The sequence below is a fragment of the Pyricularia grisea genome (assembly GCF_004355905.1).
Source record: "Pyricularia grisea strain NI907 chromosome V map unlocalized Pyricularia_grisea_NI907_Scaffold_10, whole genome shotgun sequence".
Taxonomy (NCBI): Eukaryota; Fungi; Ascomycota; class Sordariomycetes; order Magnaporthales; family Pyriculariaceae; genus Pyricularia; species Pyricularia grisea.
The window spans coordinates 483883-498005 of record NW_022156722.1 but is presented as its reverse complement, the minus strand read 5'-3'; the positions used below and the strand labels follow the sequence as shown (position 1 = coordinate 498005).

Here is a 14123-nt window from a genome sequence, read left to right as displayed (position 1 = left end):
GATACTTTATCCTGGAGCAACATTTCTTTGGAGCTCTTATTTACGACAGAACATACCCGGCGTGTTTAACCATCTTGATCACCCCCACAACAACAAAAACAAAACAAAAAAAAATCCCAACGACCAAAGACCAATAAAAAAGTATAAGCACATTTGGCGTTGCTTTGTTTTTTTTTCTTTCTCAACGGCGTCTGCTGGTTAAGGATATTCTCCTTTTTATTTGGTTTCTACTCTTCGCCCCTCTCTCAGAGAGAGAGGGCTGGAACGACGAGATTGACAACACAACTCCACTCGAGGGGACTTTCGGTGATGAGGAAGGAGAACGAGATGAGAGGATGAGAGGATTAAAGAAGGGGAATGGTAGTGATCCCTGGGGATCCCCGTCAAGAATGCCAGTCTCCCAAGTCTTTTCAATAAGAAAATGATATATCCCTTTTGTCTCCCTTCCACACCCATCGGAAACCCCAACAACAAATCACCACTCTTTTCTGTACCAATTCCCTTTGTCAAAGCCATTGGAAGGAGGAAGCAGATTGTGAGAAGGAAGGAGCAACTGGGAAGAGATGAGTTTTTGTTGGAGATGACGGGGAAGATCCAGGGGCTTTTCTTTTTTGCATGGGAGGTGCCGAGCGCGGGCACTTTTTTTAAACTTCATTTGACATGACGATTTGATGAGACTTACGATAGATTGCGTTAGAGTTGCTCATCAGATGGGCTTGTTTTTACCTCAGCATCCCTAGAGGATGTGTAGGGGAGAAACATGACAAACCCACCCGCGCGAGGTTCTTTGATGCCCTCCGCTTGAAGGGTTTTGAGGTAATGGGAGATTCGGCCACCTCACCAAAAACTTGTTCCTTTCTGGAAATGTAATATGCGTGACATGGTAGTGTTTTTGTATAGACAAACTAGCTCACCTTAGATGTCTTGTGTGTGGTTGGTCCCCCTGTCCGCGGGGCGGCAAGCCGTCCCGCTGCTCCGTCATCCGAAGTCTACCCAGAGTTCACCCGAGAAGAGTGGGACAGGACACCCTATTTCCTCTTCTGGAAACTCCGACACTAAAAGGTGCCCAGACTGACCTGAACGAACACGCCCCTGAGGATGACGTGGGGTTTCACGGCATACTGGATTGGACGGTATGCCTGCTTTATGGCTTTCTATTACAAGATTGAATTTGTTTTGCCTGAGCAACGTGGCATTACTTTCGCGATCAATTGAAGGGGTTTTTTTTTTCTTCGTCCTCAAACCTCGGTGGATTGCTGAATACGGCCTGCCGTACCCCGCAGTTGCAGAAGGTGGACATTTATGAATGATTGTACCTACCTAAGTAACGAGCAAGTGTGGGTGTACAGCCAAGTATTTGCCTATAGGCGAAAATGTATAAAGATGCAAGCCCCGGGCCCATCCTGATGTTACTCATAGCTTGTTCTAAGCATCAATCATAACCTCATTTCTCTCTAGGTCGGAATCCAACATAGCTCTCACCAACGCTTCTTGTACCTTGCAGCACAAAACACCAATCACATCAAAAAAACCTACAATCATGAGCTCATTCAACATCAAAGCGGGGCCTGGCACTGACATCTGGCGCAAGCCGCCCACCAAGGACATTTTTAACGGTAAGATGCAACGTTTGTACTCTTTTCATCTTTTTTTTTTCTTTTTTCTTTCAGCAATCAGAAGAGAAGACAGAATTACGGATTTAATGACTGACAAACAAACCTCGCGTCTCTCTTTCAAACAGCCCCGACCCACGCACCCGCCGGCACAAAAACCACCGCCCCGCTCTCCACCTTCAAATCCGCACAGGTGAGCTTCACCTTTACACCGACGGAGCAGTACGACCAGGGCGGCGTAGTGCTGTCGCTCAACCCACCAGAGGGCAGCAACAGCAGCAACAACACCTCCTCCTCGCCCAAGAAGTGGGTCAAATCGGGCGTGGAGCTGCTGAACGGCACGCCGGTGCTGGGAACGGTGGCGTGCGACACGTGGGCCGACTGGTCGCTAAGCCCGGCGGCCGTCAAGCCCGACGGCAAGACGGTGGACGCGACGATACTGCTGCAAAAGGAGGGCGACGAGAACGGCGTCAGCCTCTGGGTTTACAGCGTCGAAGCGGACGGGGCCAAAAAGCCACTCAGGGAGGTCTGCTGGGTCTTTGCCGATGATATGCAGAATTGGGAAGTAAAGGTTGAGGCGTATGCTGCCAGGCCGGCCAAGGGGACCACGGAGGAGTTGGGGGTTGAGTTTGGCGGGTTGGACGTCACGTGGAGCGAGTGATTTTGGGCGGACTGGATTCACTTTGTTCAGGTACTAACTTGCCTATATTGTGAAATAAGGTTGTTCTGGTGGATGAGATTTAAGCTTTGGCTGATAAATTTGATAAATTAAACCATCTCATAAAAAGCAAACAAGACTTGCCCTTGCATGCCGGTTTTTGGTGGTGAATGGCTTTCTTGTTGCTCCAGGGTTGGGGTTGTGTCAAGTCGGACTTAAATGGTCAGATCCACTCTGGATCTGGAGCATCGAGTCGGTCCCTTGCCCCACTATTTTGGGGACAGCCTAGCCTTAGCAGAAACGGCTATGTGTACTGTACCTTAGTTTGTTCATCAACACCAAAGGAAAATCGACAAGAACACATCACCAATTGTCACCGCAACACCCACGTGCCTGCTCTCACTCCTCCTCTCCACCAAGCACCGACCACTGCGATACTGTGCGACTGCGAATTCCACCATTCTTTGGCCAGCCTGCCGCACCACGAACCATGTTATCCTCATTAGGGAACCCGAGGCAAGCGGCCACGCAGCTCCTCAACTTTGCCCTGATTCTGTCAACCGCATTCATGGTACGCGACAATTTACATACGATCTGAACCGGTTCTGTCCTCAGTTTCATGCGCGCATGAACGAGACGGGCGGAGGACGCCCTGTTTGAAAGCTCCTCTGGGAGCACGCCTCAGGCGCCATGTAAGAAGGACACTGGGCTGACGAAACAAACTATGCAGATGTGGAAGGGTCTCTCTGTCGCGACAGACTCGCCTTCACCAATCGTCGTGGTTCTCTCGGGCTCCATGGAGCCCGCTTTCCAGCGTGGTGATTTACTCTTCCTCTGGAACAGGAATATAGTTCAAGAGACGGACGTGGGCGAGATTGTGGTCTACAACGTCAAGGGCAAGGACATACCGATCGTGCACAGGATTGTGAGGAAGTTTGGTACAGGGTGAGTGCTCTATTTTCTTCCCTTCCCCTTCCGATTGGGTTGCGACGGGATTGCACCTTTGCAGCAAACATTCGCTTCATGGCTGACTTTTTACCAACCTGTCCGTTTGCTTCAGCCCCAAAGCCAAGCTCCTCACCAAGGGCGACAACAATGCGGCAGACGACACGGAGCTGTACGCCAAGGACCAGGACTATCTTGAGAGGGGAGACATCATTGGCAGCGTTGTGGCGTACATACCGTTTGTCGGCTACGTGACCATCATGCTCTCGGAGCACCCATGGATGAAGACTGCTATGCTGGGCATCATGGGACTTATGGTGGTGCTGCAACGTGAATAGGTGAGCCTTGGAGAAAGCCGATTTTTTTCCGCTTCTCTCGGGGGGCCTTTTTTCTACTTTGTCGTTGTGGTATAAAAATTTGCAGCTTAGCGAAACAAAATAGAAAATGCCCGAACTGGGAAACTGTAACCTTGCCGCCTTGCTGCAGTCTCGCAAAAATATGGTACGACGATAATGTGGCTCAGAGGACTAATCAATTTCGACTATCTCGCTTGGCACTGATCTTAACAAAGATACGGATGAAGAAGGTTTTCTTCTTCCTCTTCTGACGACGACGTCATATATTCTATCTTTGGGTGCCTACATCAAAATGTCTTGGAACTGGCAATTCAGTCAAGAGTTGTGTTACCGTGGCCACCTCCTATATTCTTTGTACCACAAAGACAGGATCAAATGCAGAGCCAAGTCTGCAAGGCAAAGTCGCCCAACAAGGCGCAGCACTACTCTTGACCGACTCCAGCGGCCTGTCGGATCCGAGAGGTCATCCTTGGCAAGCGGAATTTCTGCGAGCTGAGCCCATTCGGCTGCAACGCTGGCAGCCCGCTTCGCTCAACGGTCCAATTGCATCAGCCACGCAAAATAAAAACCCACCTCCTGTCAGATCTCACCTGATGGGGGTGGGGGGTTTGGATTTACATACAAAACCACCAATCCTGGGGCTGGGCTGCCGAAGCACCGGGAGGGCTATTCATGAAATTAAGTCCACCCCCAAGAAAAAAACCGCCTGGCTGTGTTCTTCTTGGCGGGTGAGGTGAGATTGCGATCCCGCGCCTCTTCCATGTCCCTTTTTTTCATTTTTTATACAAATGCCGATTTTGGGTGTTGCCTGCGGGAAGCGCAGCGGTTAGAACTGTATATGGGTTGGTGTATAAGTTGCTGCCATGCCCTGGCATCTACAACTATCAGTCTAGGATTCAAGCTTATTCAGAATATCGAACATCTCTTGGTATCTGGTTTAACATCATACCATTAATTAGCATTTGGCCCATCACATTCTCTGCATTCAGATACTACAACCAGTAATCATCGACTATCCGACAAAAATGGACAACAACGCATACAACAACGCGGGCCAGCCCATTCTTACAAAGGTGGTTTCGAGCAAGAAATCGTTCATGTTCAAGACCGCAGTCGGCATCGCCATACTCATTATGGATATAATAGTCATTGGCGTTGCTGCCGGCTACTTGAATGCCCCCAGAACTACTTATCTTTATTACCATTATTACTCTCCATTCTACACTTTTGTATTTTGTATCCCGGTGGTAAGTATTTGTTTGCGTGCCATGGTCCCCGAAAGGGGCACCCTATTCTACCCCCTATTTATGCAGGAGGGGAGAAAAGAGAAAAGGAAAAAAAAAGACCATAAAAAATTAACAAGATAATGTCGTACAACATGACAGGCCATTCTGTCCTTTTGTTGGCAGGCAGCCGAGTTCATCACCGTTGCGAAACGCAAAGATCGTGGAATTCACCCGGGTGCCCACGTCGGCATGCACCTGGTCATCTGGCTCGGCTACATCGTCTCCGCCGTGTGGTGTGGCTTCGAGGTTCAACTACTCGACCACTACAACAGATATCCATATGACGGCTACTACTCGTCGCGCGTCTCCGCTTCCGATATTCAAGCTGGGTACAAACAGGCATTCTCATTCCAGGTTGCCCTTTTGGTGTTTGTGGTGATGTTGATGTGAGTCTGAATCCTTGAAACCACGCCCCTTTTTTTCATACATTTCCCCCTTTTAATGTTTATGCCTTGCGGTGGCTTTTGGAGGGATCTCCGTGATAAAAAGAAAACGGGGTAACGTTTGGCTGACTTTGTACCTTTCCTCTCCCTTTTTTAGTATTGCACACTTTACTATGTTCGTGCGCGCCTGTGTCGAGACGCACCGCCGCAACAAGCAGCTCCGTGCTGTCTACGTCGAGGCGAAGCAGACCGAGCCGCAGTGGGGCGGCAACCAGGCGTAGATGATACCCGACCATAATCTACCTTACTAGGCACCGAGTCTGCAGGTTCTACTCTGCATCACATTGACGAGCCGGACTGGAAACATCGTGCGCGTCTGTTTTGAGAATTTGGTTTACGCATATTTCTTGTATATATCTGTTTTGTGTTGGCATTTGCAACTTCCCCTTTTTCTTACGTTACGATTTCGATCGATACCCCGTACACATTTTAGTTTAGTCAGACCACCTGCCTCAGTTTAGAATACCCCAACGCTGTAATGATATACTCGTCAATCACTTATATTAGCCGAATATGGGGATATATAACAAACAAACCAGAGATAGCCCAAGATTGTGCATCAAAAAGTCGTCATTATCCCTTTCTGACACCTCAACACTGCCTAGGTTTTACGCTTCGAGATCTATTAATCTGGCGAGAAACGAGTCTACCGCTACTCGCCAATCCTGGGGCACATGGGCGTCATGGCTGTCAATCCGGAACGCGTAGAGTAAGGGGAATGTCCTTCAGCACACCTAGTATGTTTATGGACGCAAGAATCGCCTTTCTTTTTTTTAGCTGCGAGTTTGTTGTTGAATCTTGAGTATGGAGTTTAGATGCTCATTATCCCATCATGTGAAACTGCATGATCTTAGTCGTCCTAGCTGCAGCGTTCATTGGCGTTGATTCGTTCGTCCTGGCCTCGTTTACTTCTTTCATCTACATCAGTATATTGGCGGCGTCCTTGGATTCTGCCACCCCTTGAGTTATTGCTTGACCAAGCGGGATGGCGAGCATCACGTCGCATGAATCAACTGCCACTTATTTGGCCTGGAAATGTGCTTCGTGGAGTTCCTGTTCGCAATTTGGTTGCTGTACCTCCCGCTGTCCCCGATATCGAGCCTGAATTTGACCCCATAGCGCAAGGTTGAAATTAAAGCCATTTTTTTTTCTTCGCTGGTTTGATCATGTGGCCGTCGATGACTCCTCACCTTTCTCCTCGACCATCCGTCTCCGGAGCTGGCCCTCTCCTCGGCGCCCGCAGCTTTAATCGAGCCGGACGGTCTAAGCAGCAGAAGCAGCAGCAAGCCAGCTGGAAGGTGAGCGGGGCACGGAGAAAAGCGGCGGAGAGACGGGGTGAGTGATGTGCATGAGGTCCAGTCGGGCGGAAGAGATAGGCATACTTGACTTTGGAGTTAGCTGTGCGATTTTGGCATTTACTTGCCTATTGAATGGTAAAATTGCCAACATGTAAACGTCATAAGTTCAGCGCCCCAAAAAGGGTTTCTGATATAGTCTGATATACGCGCAAATGCGCTAGTCAAAAAAAGGGAATCACTTTCTTCAGTTTCTTGATTCTTGGCCTTATCTCCGCCAGCTGAGCCGACACTCTACCAGAATGGGAAATCATCGGGGTTAAAATACACTTTTACATACCAAGCGTGCGCGTTTGAATGAAAACTTATAAATACTCCATAAATCTTCCCCGGTGATCCAAGTTTCGATGAGGCGGACTGTTTTTTTTTTTTTTATTTCATCATGTTCTGACTGAATAATGAATCGATTGGATCCCAAACCTCGGCATTTACACGTAAATCATGGCACCCAACAACAAAGCTGCGTACCTAGACGGTGCTAAGAAACGACCCCTTTCGGTCCGCGATGCACCATATACAAGCCCCGGCCCAGATCAAATAGTCATCAAGAATTCCGCCGTCGCCCTGAATCCACTCGAGGCCTTGAAGCAGGCACTGGGAAACCTGCTGTACGGACATGTCAAGTATCCCTTTGTGATGGGGTCTGATGTTGCTGGTGTTGTAAGCGCAATTCACTTCGTCTTCGCATGGTCCTGTATATTTAATAACAATAATAACAACACTAACACCCATTGATAACAGGTGGTTGAAGTCGGCCCCAACGTGACGCGCTTCAAAGTCGGAGACAGGGTGGTCGGGCACGCCCTTGGCATGGAGAAGCACCACAACCAGTCGTCAATGTGTGGATTTCAGATGTACACGGTTCTGCTGGAAAAGATGACCTGCCCCGTTCCGCAGTCAATCCCACTTGAGAAGGCCGTGGTATTACCGTTGGGACTGTCCACAGCGGCCTGCGGCCTGTTTCAGAAGGATCAGCTTGGTCTGAGACATCCCAAGGTCGACCAGGCTGGGCTGGACGGGTCTGGAAGCGACATCCCTACCGAGAAAGAGGTGTTGCTGGTCTGGGGCGGCTCGAGCAGTGTCGGATGCAATGCGATACAGGTAAGATGATATATAATTTCCAAGTCCGAAACACCACGGGCAGCAAGCAAGCCTTACCAGGACCTCAACTGTTGAAACTAACCTCTTGGGGACAAAAAAAAAAAAAAAACAGCTCGCAAAAGCAGCAGGCTACGATGTGGTCACGACCTGCTCGCCACGAAACTTTGACCTGGTAAAATCGCTCGGCGCCACGGCAGCCTACGACTACCGGAGCAAAACGGCCATCGAGGATATTGTGCAACACCACTGCCTCGGCAGGACGGTCGCGGGCGCCATGTCCATCGGCGACGGCGGAGCAGAGGCCTGCGTCGAGATCTTGGGCCGGAGCAGTAAAGGCAACCGCTTCCTGTCCATGGTCAGCTACCCGAACCCGCCCAACATCGACGCCGGGATCCCTTCCCGTATCGTGTTCATGACGCGTTGGATGGCGTCCATGACCGTCAAGGCTTGGACAAAAAGGGTCCGGTCAAAGTTTGTCTGGGGAGCAACTCTAGAGCAGAACGAGGTCGGGGAGATGATCTATAAGGACTTTCTCCCGTTGGCTCTGGAGCGTGGCGTGTTTGTGCCTGCACCGGCCCCGGAGGTGATTGGGAATGATTTGGGGTCAATTCAGGAAGGCCTTGATAGGTTGAAGTATGGTAAAGTATCAGGGAGCAAGTTGATTGTACAGTTAGATATCGAGAATTAATAATTAGTCAAATGTGTTTTCTTTTTATGAAAGAGGTTATGTAAAAGCAAAGAAACATGGAGGCTTGACAGGGGTAAAGGTTGGCGTTAACAACGGCCAATCAACCAAGGAGCTTGGTAAATACGGGTTTCGGCACCGTCGTCAAAAATAGCAAAAGTATAACAGAAACAAACGACAAAAAGCAACGTCTTTTTGCATCAGCCGTGAATCGAACACGGGGCCCATCGAATGTATTCGTAGAATGGCAACGATGGATTTTACCACTAAACCACTGATGCGACCAATGGAATTGTTGGATATTTGATGTGGTTGAATGTGACATTAGGTAGCATTAGGAATGGTCATTTTCATTTGCGAAAAATGGGTGTGATACGTACGGCTGAATGGTATCCATTTGTTCACTTTCAATGTATGGAGTGGTCAAGGATCTACCGGTAATCTTCCCCCCAAATATGGCCAATGATATCCTTGGTCAGCCACACGCGACAAGTGGGGCAACTAATCCGCTCTTGCCGCTGCCGATCCACCTAGATTTTAATTGCATGCCAACTTTTATCAAGGTTTGCCTGCCTTCACCTCCTGAACGCATTTAATCATTCCATGTTTTAGCATCTCGAATCTGATAGTTTGCACTCGTTCGTCTCATGTTAAAAAAAGTCACTCGCTTTTCCTATTTATGTCTTGATTGAGCGACAGCGGACCAGACGCTAGCGTATGGACACAATTACCAGAAATTGTTCTTTATTCCTTCCTTGGCTTCTTTTTCTTATTTTCTACCATTGAGCAAAATCACAGTAGCGAGCGACCCAAGGGATTCAAATTAAGTTCGCGTCATAATACCCGGAAATCCGATTTGGGGTTCCACTCTTACAAATCCATTTGGAGCCTTTCCACTGTCGGCTTAGATAGGGGATGGCTACACTGCCTTGAGGAATTTGTAGCCTCAACGGTGATGCTGCCATCTTTATAGGCCGATACTTGGGCAGACGCTGCAAAAGCTAGCGGCCATGGTTAGCGTCGTCTCCCACAAGGCAAAGGCTCCAAGCAAAGAGTCTCTTGCGACCGACATTGAACCCGGGAACCCATCAACAGTACCCACACCAGGTGCCCGACAACGCGCAAGCGAGTGGTTCGCCACATTCTCGCAGGAGGGGCTATTTCATAAACCTTTACCTCCATCCAACGATGGTCGTCATGTTCCCATAAGGGTTGCGGGAAGCCATGAGGGCGACAAAGCTAATCATCTTATCGATGAGCGCCGGGGTCATGGTTACCTTTCCAATGCGATCCGAACGTCCCGTTACACGCTGTACGACTTCTTTCCAAAACAGGTGTGGTTTCAATTTTCGCGTCTTAGCAACTTCTACTTCCTCTGTGTTGGAATTCCGCAGACCATACCAGGAATTAGTACGACCGGAAACTATACCACGATTCTCCCTTTACTTTTTTTTGTCCTCCTCACCATTGCTAAAGAGGGCTATGACGATTACAAACGTCATCGTTTGGACAAGGTCGAGAATGCACGCTGCGCAACTGTTTTGCGCCCTGTGTCAGGGGCTGACGAGGTATTGGGTACTCAGCGTCAGTCGAGCTGGCCACTCCCTCACTTTCTTGGCAAGTACTTCCAGTCAAAAGCTCTGGAAGACAGGAGGGAACCTGCTGGCGAAGGTTGGGAGTGGAGAAGTTTGCAATGGAGGGATATCGAAGTTGGCGATGTCTTGAGACTATCTCGAAATGAAGATGTGCCTGCAGACCTGATACTAGTCCAGGCCGAGAGCGAGGATCACATTGCATACGTGGAAACCATGGCTTTGGATGGCGAGACGAATTTGAAAAGCAAATCTGTCCCCGCGAACCTGACCAAGCTGGGAAGCATCTCTGATATTGTTCAGTCTGGCCTTCAAATCGTGGCTGAAGATCCAAATCCAGATCTTCACAATTTCGACGGGCGCCTTACAATGGCTGGGGAGACCGCTCCTCTAACTATCAACGAAGTTCTCTATCGAGGATGTACACTCAGAAACACTCCAAGCGCAATCGGCCTTGTCATCAACACGGGCGAGGAGTGCAAAATCCGAATGAACGCGAACCGCCATCCCAAGGCCAAGAAACCTGCACTTGAAAAGACGACCAATCGTATTGTGCTCACCCTCGTTGCGTATGTTTTTTCGTGTACTGCTGGATGTTCTATCGGCTATCTACTCTGGCAACGCTCGACCGAAAACTCTTCTTGGTACCTTAGTGGAGCTGGTGTCGCCGTTCAGGACATTGTTGTTGGCTACGCCATCCACTTTAACAACATCATTCCACTGTCGCTATATGTCACCCTGGAGCTCACCAAACTGTTTCAGATGCTGATGCTCAACGGCGATATCGAGATGTATGATGAAGCATCAGACACTCCTGCCAAGTGCAACACGAACACGATTCTGGAAAACCTCGGTCAAGTTGGATACGTATTCTCGGATAAAACAGGAACTTTGACGGAAAACGTCATGCAGTTCCGCAAGATGAGTATTGCGGGAATTTCATGGCTACATGATACGAGTCTGCAAAAGCCGGATGACCATTCTCTCGTTTCCACTTTAGCCCAAGTCGCTTCTTCATCGTCTTCGAACAGAGTAATGGCCGTGCCAACCGTGGTAATGTCTCATCAGCCCGAGCGTCGGAGCTTTGTGATTCCAGAGGACTGTGAGATACCATATGATGTCCCGAGGGGTCGCACACAGGAGAAAGAGAAAGAGACTTTCCCGCGACGGTCAGGACTATCAGCAACCTCCCCGCGGAGGTCTTCGTTGCAGTGGAGATCGTCTGGTCGACCAGACCTCGAGCAGCCAAATTTGTCTTCAGCAGACCTGCTAGAGTACATTCGTCACAGGCCAAACTCCGCTTTCGCTAGAGCGGCGACTGACTACCTCCTTGCCCTCGCCCTTTGTCACACGTGTTTGCCAGAATACAACGACGACGGCATTGACTTTCAATCTGCTTCTCCCGACGAACTGGCACTTGTCAGGGCGGCTCAGGAGCTCGGTTACCAAGTGGCACAGCGATCATCACACTCAGTCACTCTTAGGCTTGGGTCTGCAAACGGTGGCGAGGACATCCAGGAGGTTGTTTATGAGATATTGGATGTTGTTGAGTTCAGCAGCAAACGGAAACGCATGTCCATCATCGTCCGCTGTCCCGATGGGCGTATACTCCTTATTTGCAAAGGAGCAGACTCGGCCATCCTACCGAGGCTTAAGCAGGCGAATCTTGCGTTGCAAAAGGTTCAAGAGGTTCGGCAGAGTGTCGAAGCCGAGAAAGAAGCTTTGAGACATAGCGAGGCCCGTGAGCCGAGAAATAGCTTGGGTGGAAGGCCAAGTCTCGATCTACGGCGGCACGGTGGATACGCCGATGCGGGATCATCTGGCCTGGTACCCAAGCGTCCCTCGTTTGGCAGCAGAAGCAAGTCTTTTGAGACGCAAAGCAGAGCCCGGCGCTCAGCCGACCTAGTCCGTCCTTCACTACAGCTGCGGACCATGTCATTTGACCTTAAGCGCTCGCGGAATGAACCTTTGGGGAATGCATTATTGTCACCCCCACCACTGATACAACTCCCAGCCAAGCTTGAAGTCCTCGAGGATCCGTCAGTGAGTGACGATGGTGTCGTTTTCACGCGATGCTTCAAGCACCTGGACGACTTTGCCTCCGAGGGTTTGCGGACTTTGGTGTATGCGCAGAAATTCCTTTCCGAGTCGGACTACACCTCGTGGAAGAAGCTGTACTCTGATGCCACAACCAGCCTGGTGGATCGCCAAGAACGTATCGAAACCGTCAGCGAGCTTCTCGAACAGAATCTGGAGCTGGTGGGGGCGACTGCCATTGAAGACAAGCTCCAAAAGGGGGTCCCCGAGACCATCGACAAGTTAAGGCGTGCAAATATCAAAGTATGGATGTTGACTGGTGACAAGCGTGAAACTGCCATCAACATTGCGCATTCGGCTCGTATTTGCAAACCGTATTCAGATGTTCACATCTTGGACTCTAGCAAAGGTAATATCGAAGGCCAGCTTGTGGGAATTATGGAGGAACTGCGCGAACAGAAAAACAGCAACAGCCTTGTACCAAGCTTTCAGAACAACCACAATGTTCTTGTTGTGGATGGTCATACACTCAGCGAGATGGAGCCGTCACAACATTTGTCGGAGCTGTTTTACTCACTTGCCCCAGCTGTCGATAGCGTCATCTGTTGCCGCGCATCGCCAGCCCAAAAAGCACTTCTAGTGCGCGCAGTTCGTCAAAAGATTATTCAATCGACGCCATGTGGGAAAAGTGCTACTCGCGGTGACACTCTTCTCACTCTATCGATTGGGGATGGTGGTAATGATCTGGCCATGCTTGCCGAAGCCCATGTTGGAGTGGGCATATCAGGCCGCGAGGGACTGCAGGCGGCACGTGTCGCCGACTACAGCATTGCTCAGTTTCGATTCCTCGCGCGGCTGCTGCTCGTCCACGGACATTGGAACTACGCGCGTACAGCGCGCTTCGTCCTGGCTACATTTTGGAAAGAGATGTACTTTTATACAGGCACCATTGCCTATCAGTATTTTGTGGGATACACAGGTACATCACTCTATGAGATGTGGAGCTTGACGGCGCTCAACCTGCTCTTTACAAGCTTGTGCACCATATCCCCGGCTCTCTGGGAGCAAGACCTCAGCGCTACCACACTGCTTGCGGTGCCGGAACTGTATACTTTTGGACAGCGCAACCTAGGACTGGATGTGACCAAGTATCTGGGCTGGATGCTCGCTGGCATTGCCGAGGGTCTGATCACCTTTTTTAGTTGTTGGGCTAGCGTAGGTGTATTTGGTGTGACTGGCGACATTGGTTTGTACGCCATTGGAAACCTGGCCTTTAGCATCGCAATGATGTGGACAAACTGGAAACTACTGTGAGTGTTGCCGATAACCGCACCGACTGAGCTGTGGATTTATTCTTGGTCATGTCTGACAAGTCTTTCAGGATAATCGAGACGCACACCAAAAACATCGTCATACTGGGTTCTTTCTTGATAACGGTGGCAGGATGGTGGGCTTGGCAGGCATTCCTGTCAGGCTCGTACTCCCCCTCCCCATCACCTTATGCTGTCCGCGGGGGTCTAACGGAGGGCTTCGGCCGCGACCTTAGCTGGTGGACCTGTCTGATCGTCGTGCTGGCGGCCCTCATTGTGTTCGAGATGGGCTACAAAGCAGTAAAAAGGCAACTCATCGTCGGTGGGGCGCTAAGGAAAAAACAGCGAAAGGCCAAGAGTGTGCTGGGGAGGATATTAAATCGAGTACTCTGTGGGCTTTTTGTCTCGACGGGGCTGGCGGCTGCGGCCGGGATAAAGACTAATGCCGAGGCCGAAGCCGACGACCTGAGGCGGCAGGAGGCGCTCGAGAATGAAGAGGATCTGGACCTGGAGCTTTGGCAGGAGCTGGAGCAAGACCCGGAAGTGAGGGCCAGATTGGAGAGGTTGTGTTGGGCGGAAGAGGAGGATGAGAACGTGGGCGATGGTGAGAATTATGAGGACGAGGCGCAAGAAAGCCAGGTTGGTCGGCCAGGGGCTTGAACCCTTGGCAATACCGTTTTTTTTTTTTTTCGTTTTTTTTTTTTCTCTTTTCCTTTTTCCTTGTTTATGATACCCGGGACGA

At 50.0% G+C, this 14123-nt stretch overlaps 4 protein-coding genes across 4 annotated transcripts; all 4 read left to right on the top strand.

Annotated features, from left to right (window-relative positions):
• Positions 1 to 1250: 1250 nt before the first annotated feature.
• Positions 1251 to 2410, top strand: PgNI_11676 (uncharacterized protein). Its single transcript, XM_031131641.1, has 2 exons — positions 1251 to 1616; positions 1742 to 2410. Exons 1-2 carry the CDS (start codon positions 1541 to 1543, stop codon positions 2272 to 2274), a joined length of 609 nt encoding a protein of 202 aa, XP_030976376.1. The 5' UTR covers positions 1251 to 1540; the 3' UTR covers positions 2275 to 2410.
• Positions 2411 to 2605: 195 nt separating this feature from the next.
• PgNI_11675 (uncharacterized protein) lies at positions 2606 to 3757 on the top strand. Its single transcript, XM_031131640.1, has 3 exons — positions 2606 to 2842; positions 3002 to 3216; positions 3332 to 3757. The coding sequence occupies exons 1-3, from the start codon at positions 2762 to 2764 to the stop codon at positions 3552 to 3554; spliced, it is 519 nt and encodes a 172-aa protein (XP_030976379.1). The 5' UTR covers positions 2606 to 2761; the 3' UTR covers positions 3555 to 3757.
• Positions 3758 to 4263: 506 nt separating this feature from the next.
• On the top strand, positions 4264 to 6034 carry PgNI_11674 (uncharacterized protein). The gene is made up of 3 exons (XM_031131639.1): positions 4264 to 4819; positions 4958 to 5244; positions 5399 to 6034. Exons 1-3 carry the CDS (start codon positions 4598 to 4600, stop codon positions 5520 to 5522), a joined length of 633 nt encoding a protein of 210 aa, XP_030976378.1. The 5' UTR covers positions 4264 to 4597; the 3' UTR covers positions 5523 to 6034.
• Positions 6035 to 7026: 992 nt separating this feature from the next.
• On the top strand, positions 7027 to 14041 carry PgNI_11673 (uncharacterized protein; the record flags this gene model as incomplete). The annotated part of the gene is made up of 6 exons (XM_031131638.1): positions 7027 to 7316; positions 7398 to 7757; positions 7870 to 8390; positions 9416 to 10603; positions 10688 to 13381; positions 13453 to 14041. Exons 1-6 carry the CDS (start codon positions 7098 to 7100, stop codon positions 14039 to 14041), a joined length of 5571 nt encoding a protein of 1856 aa, XP_030976312.1. The 5' UTR covers positions 7027 to 7097.
• Between the last annotated feature and the right edge of the window lie 82 nt (positions 14042 to 14123).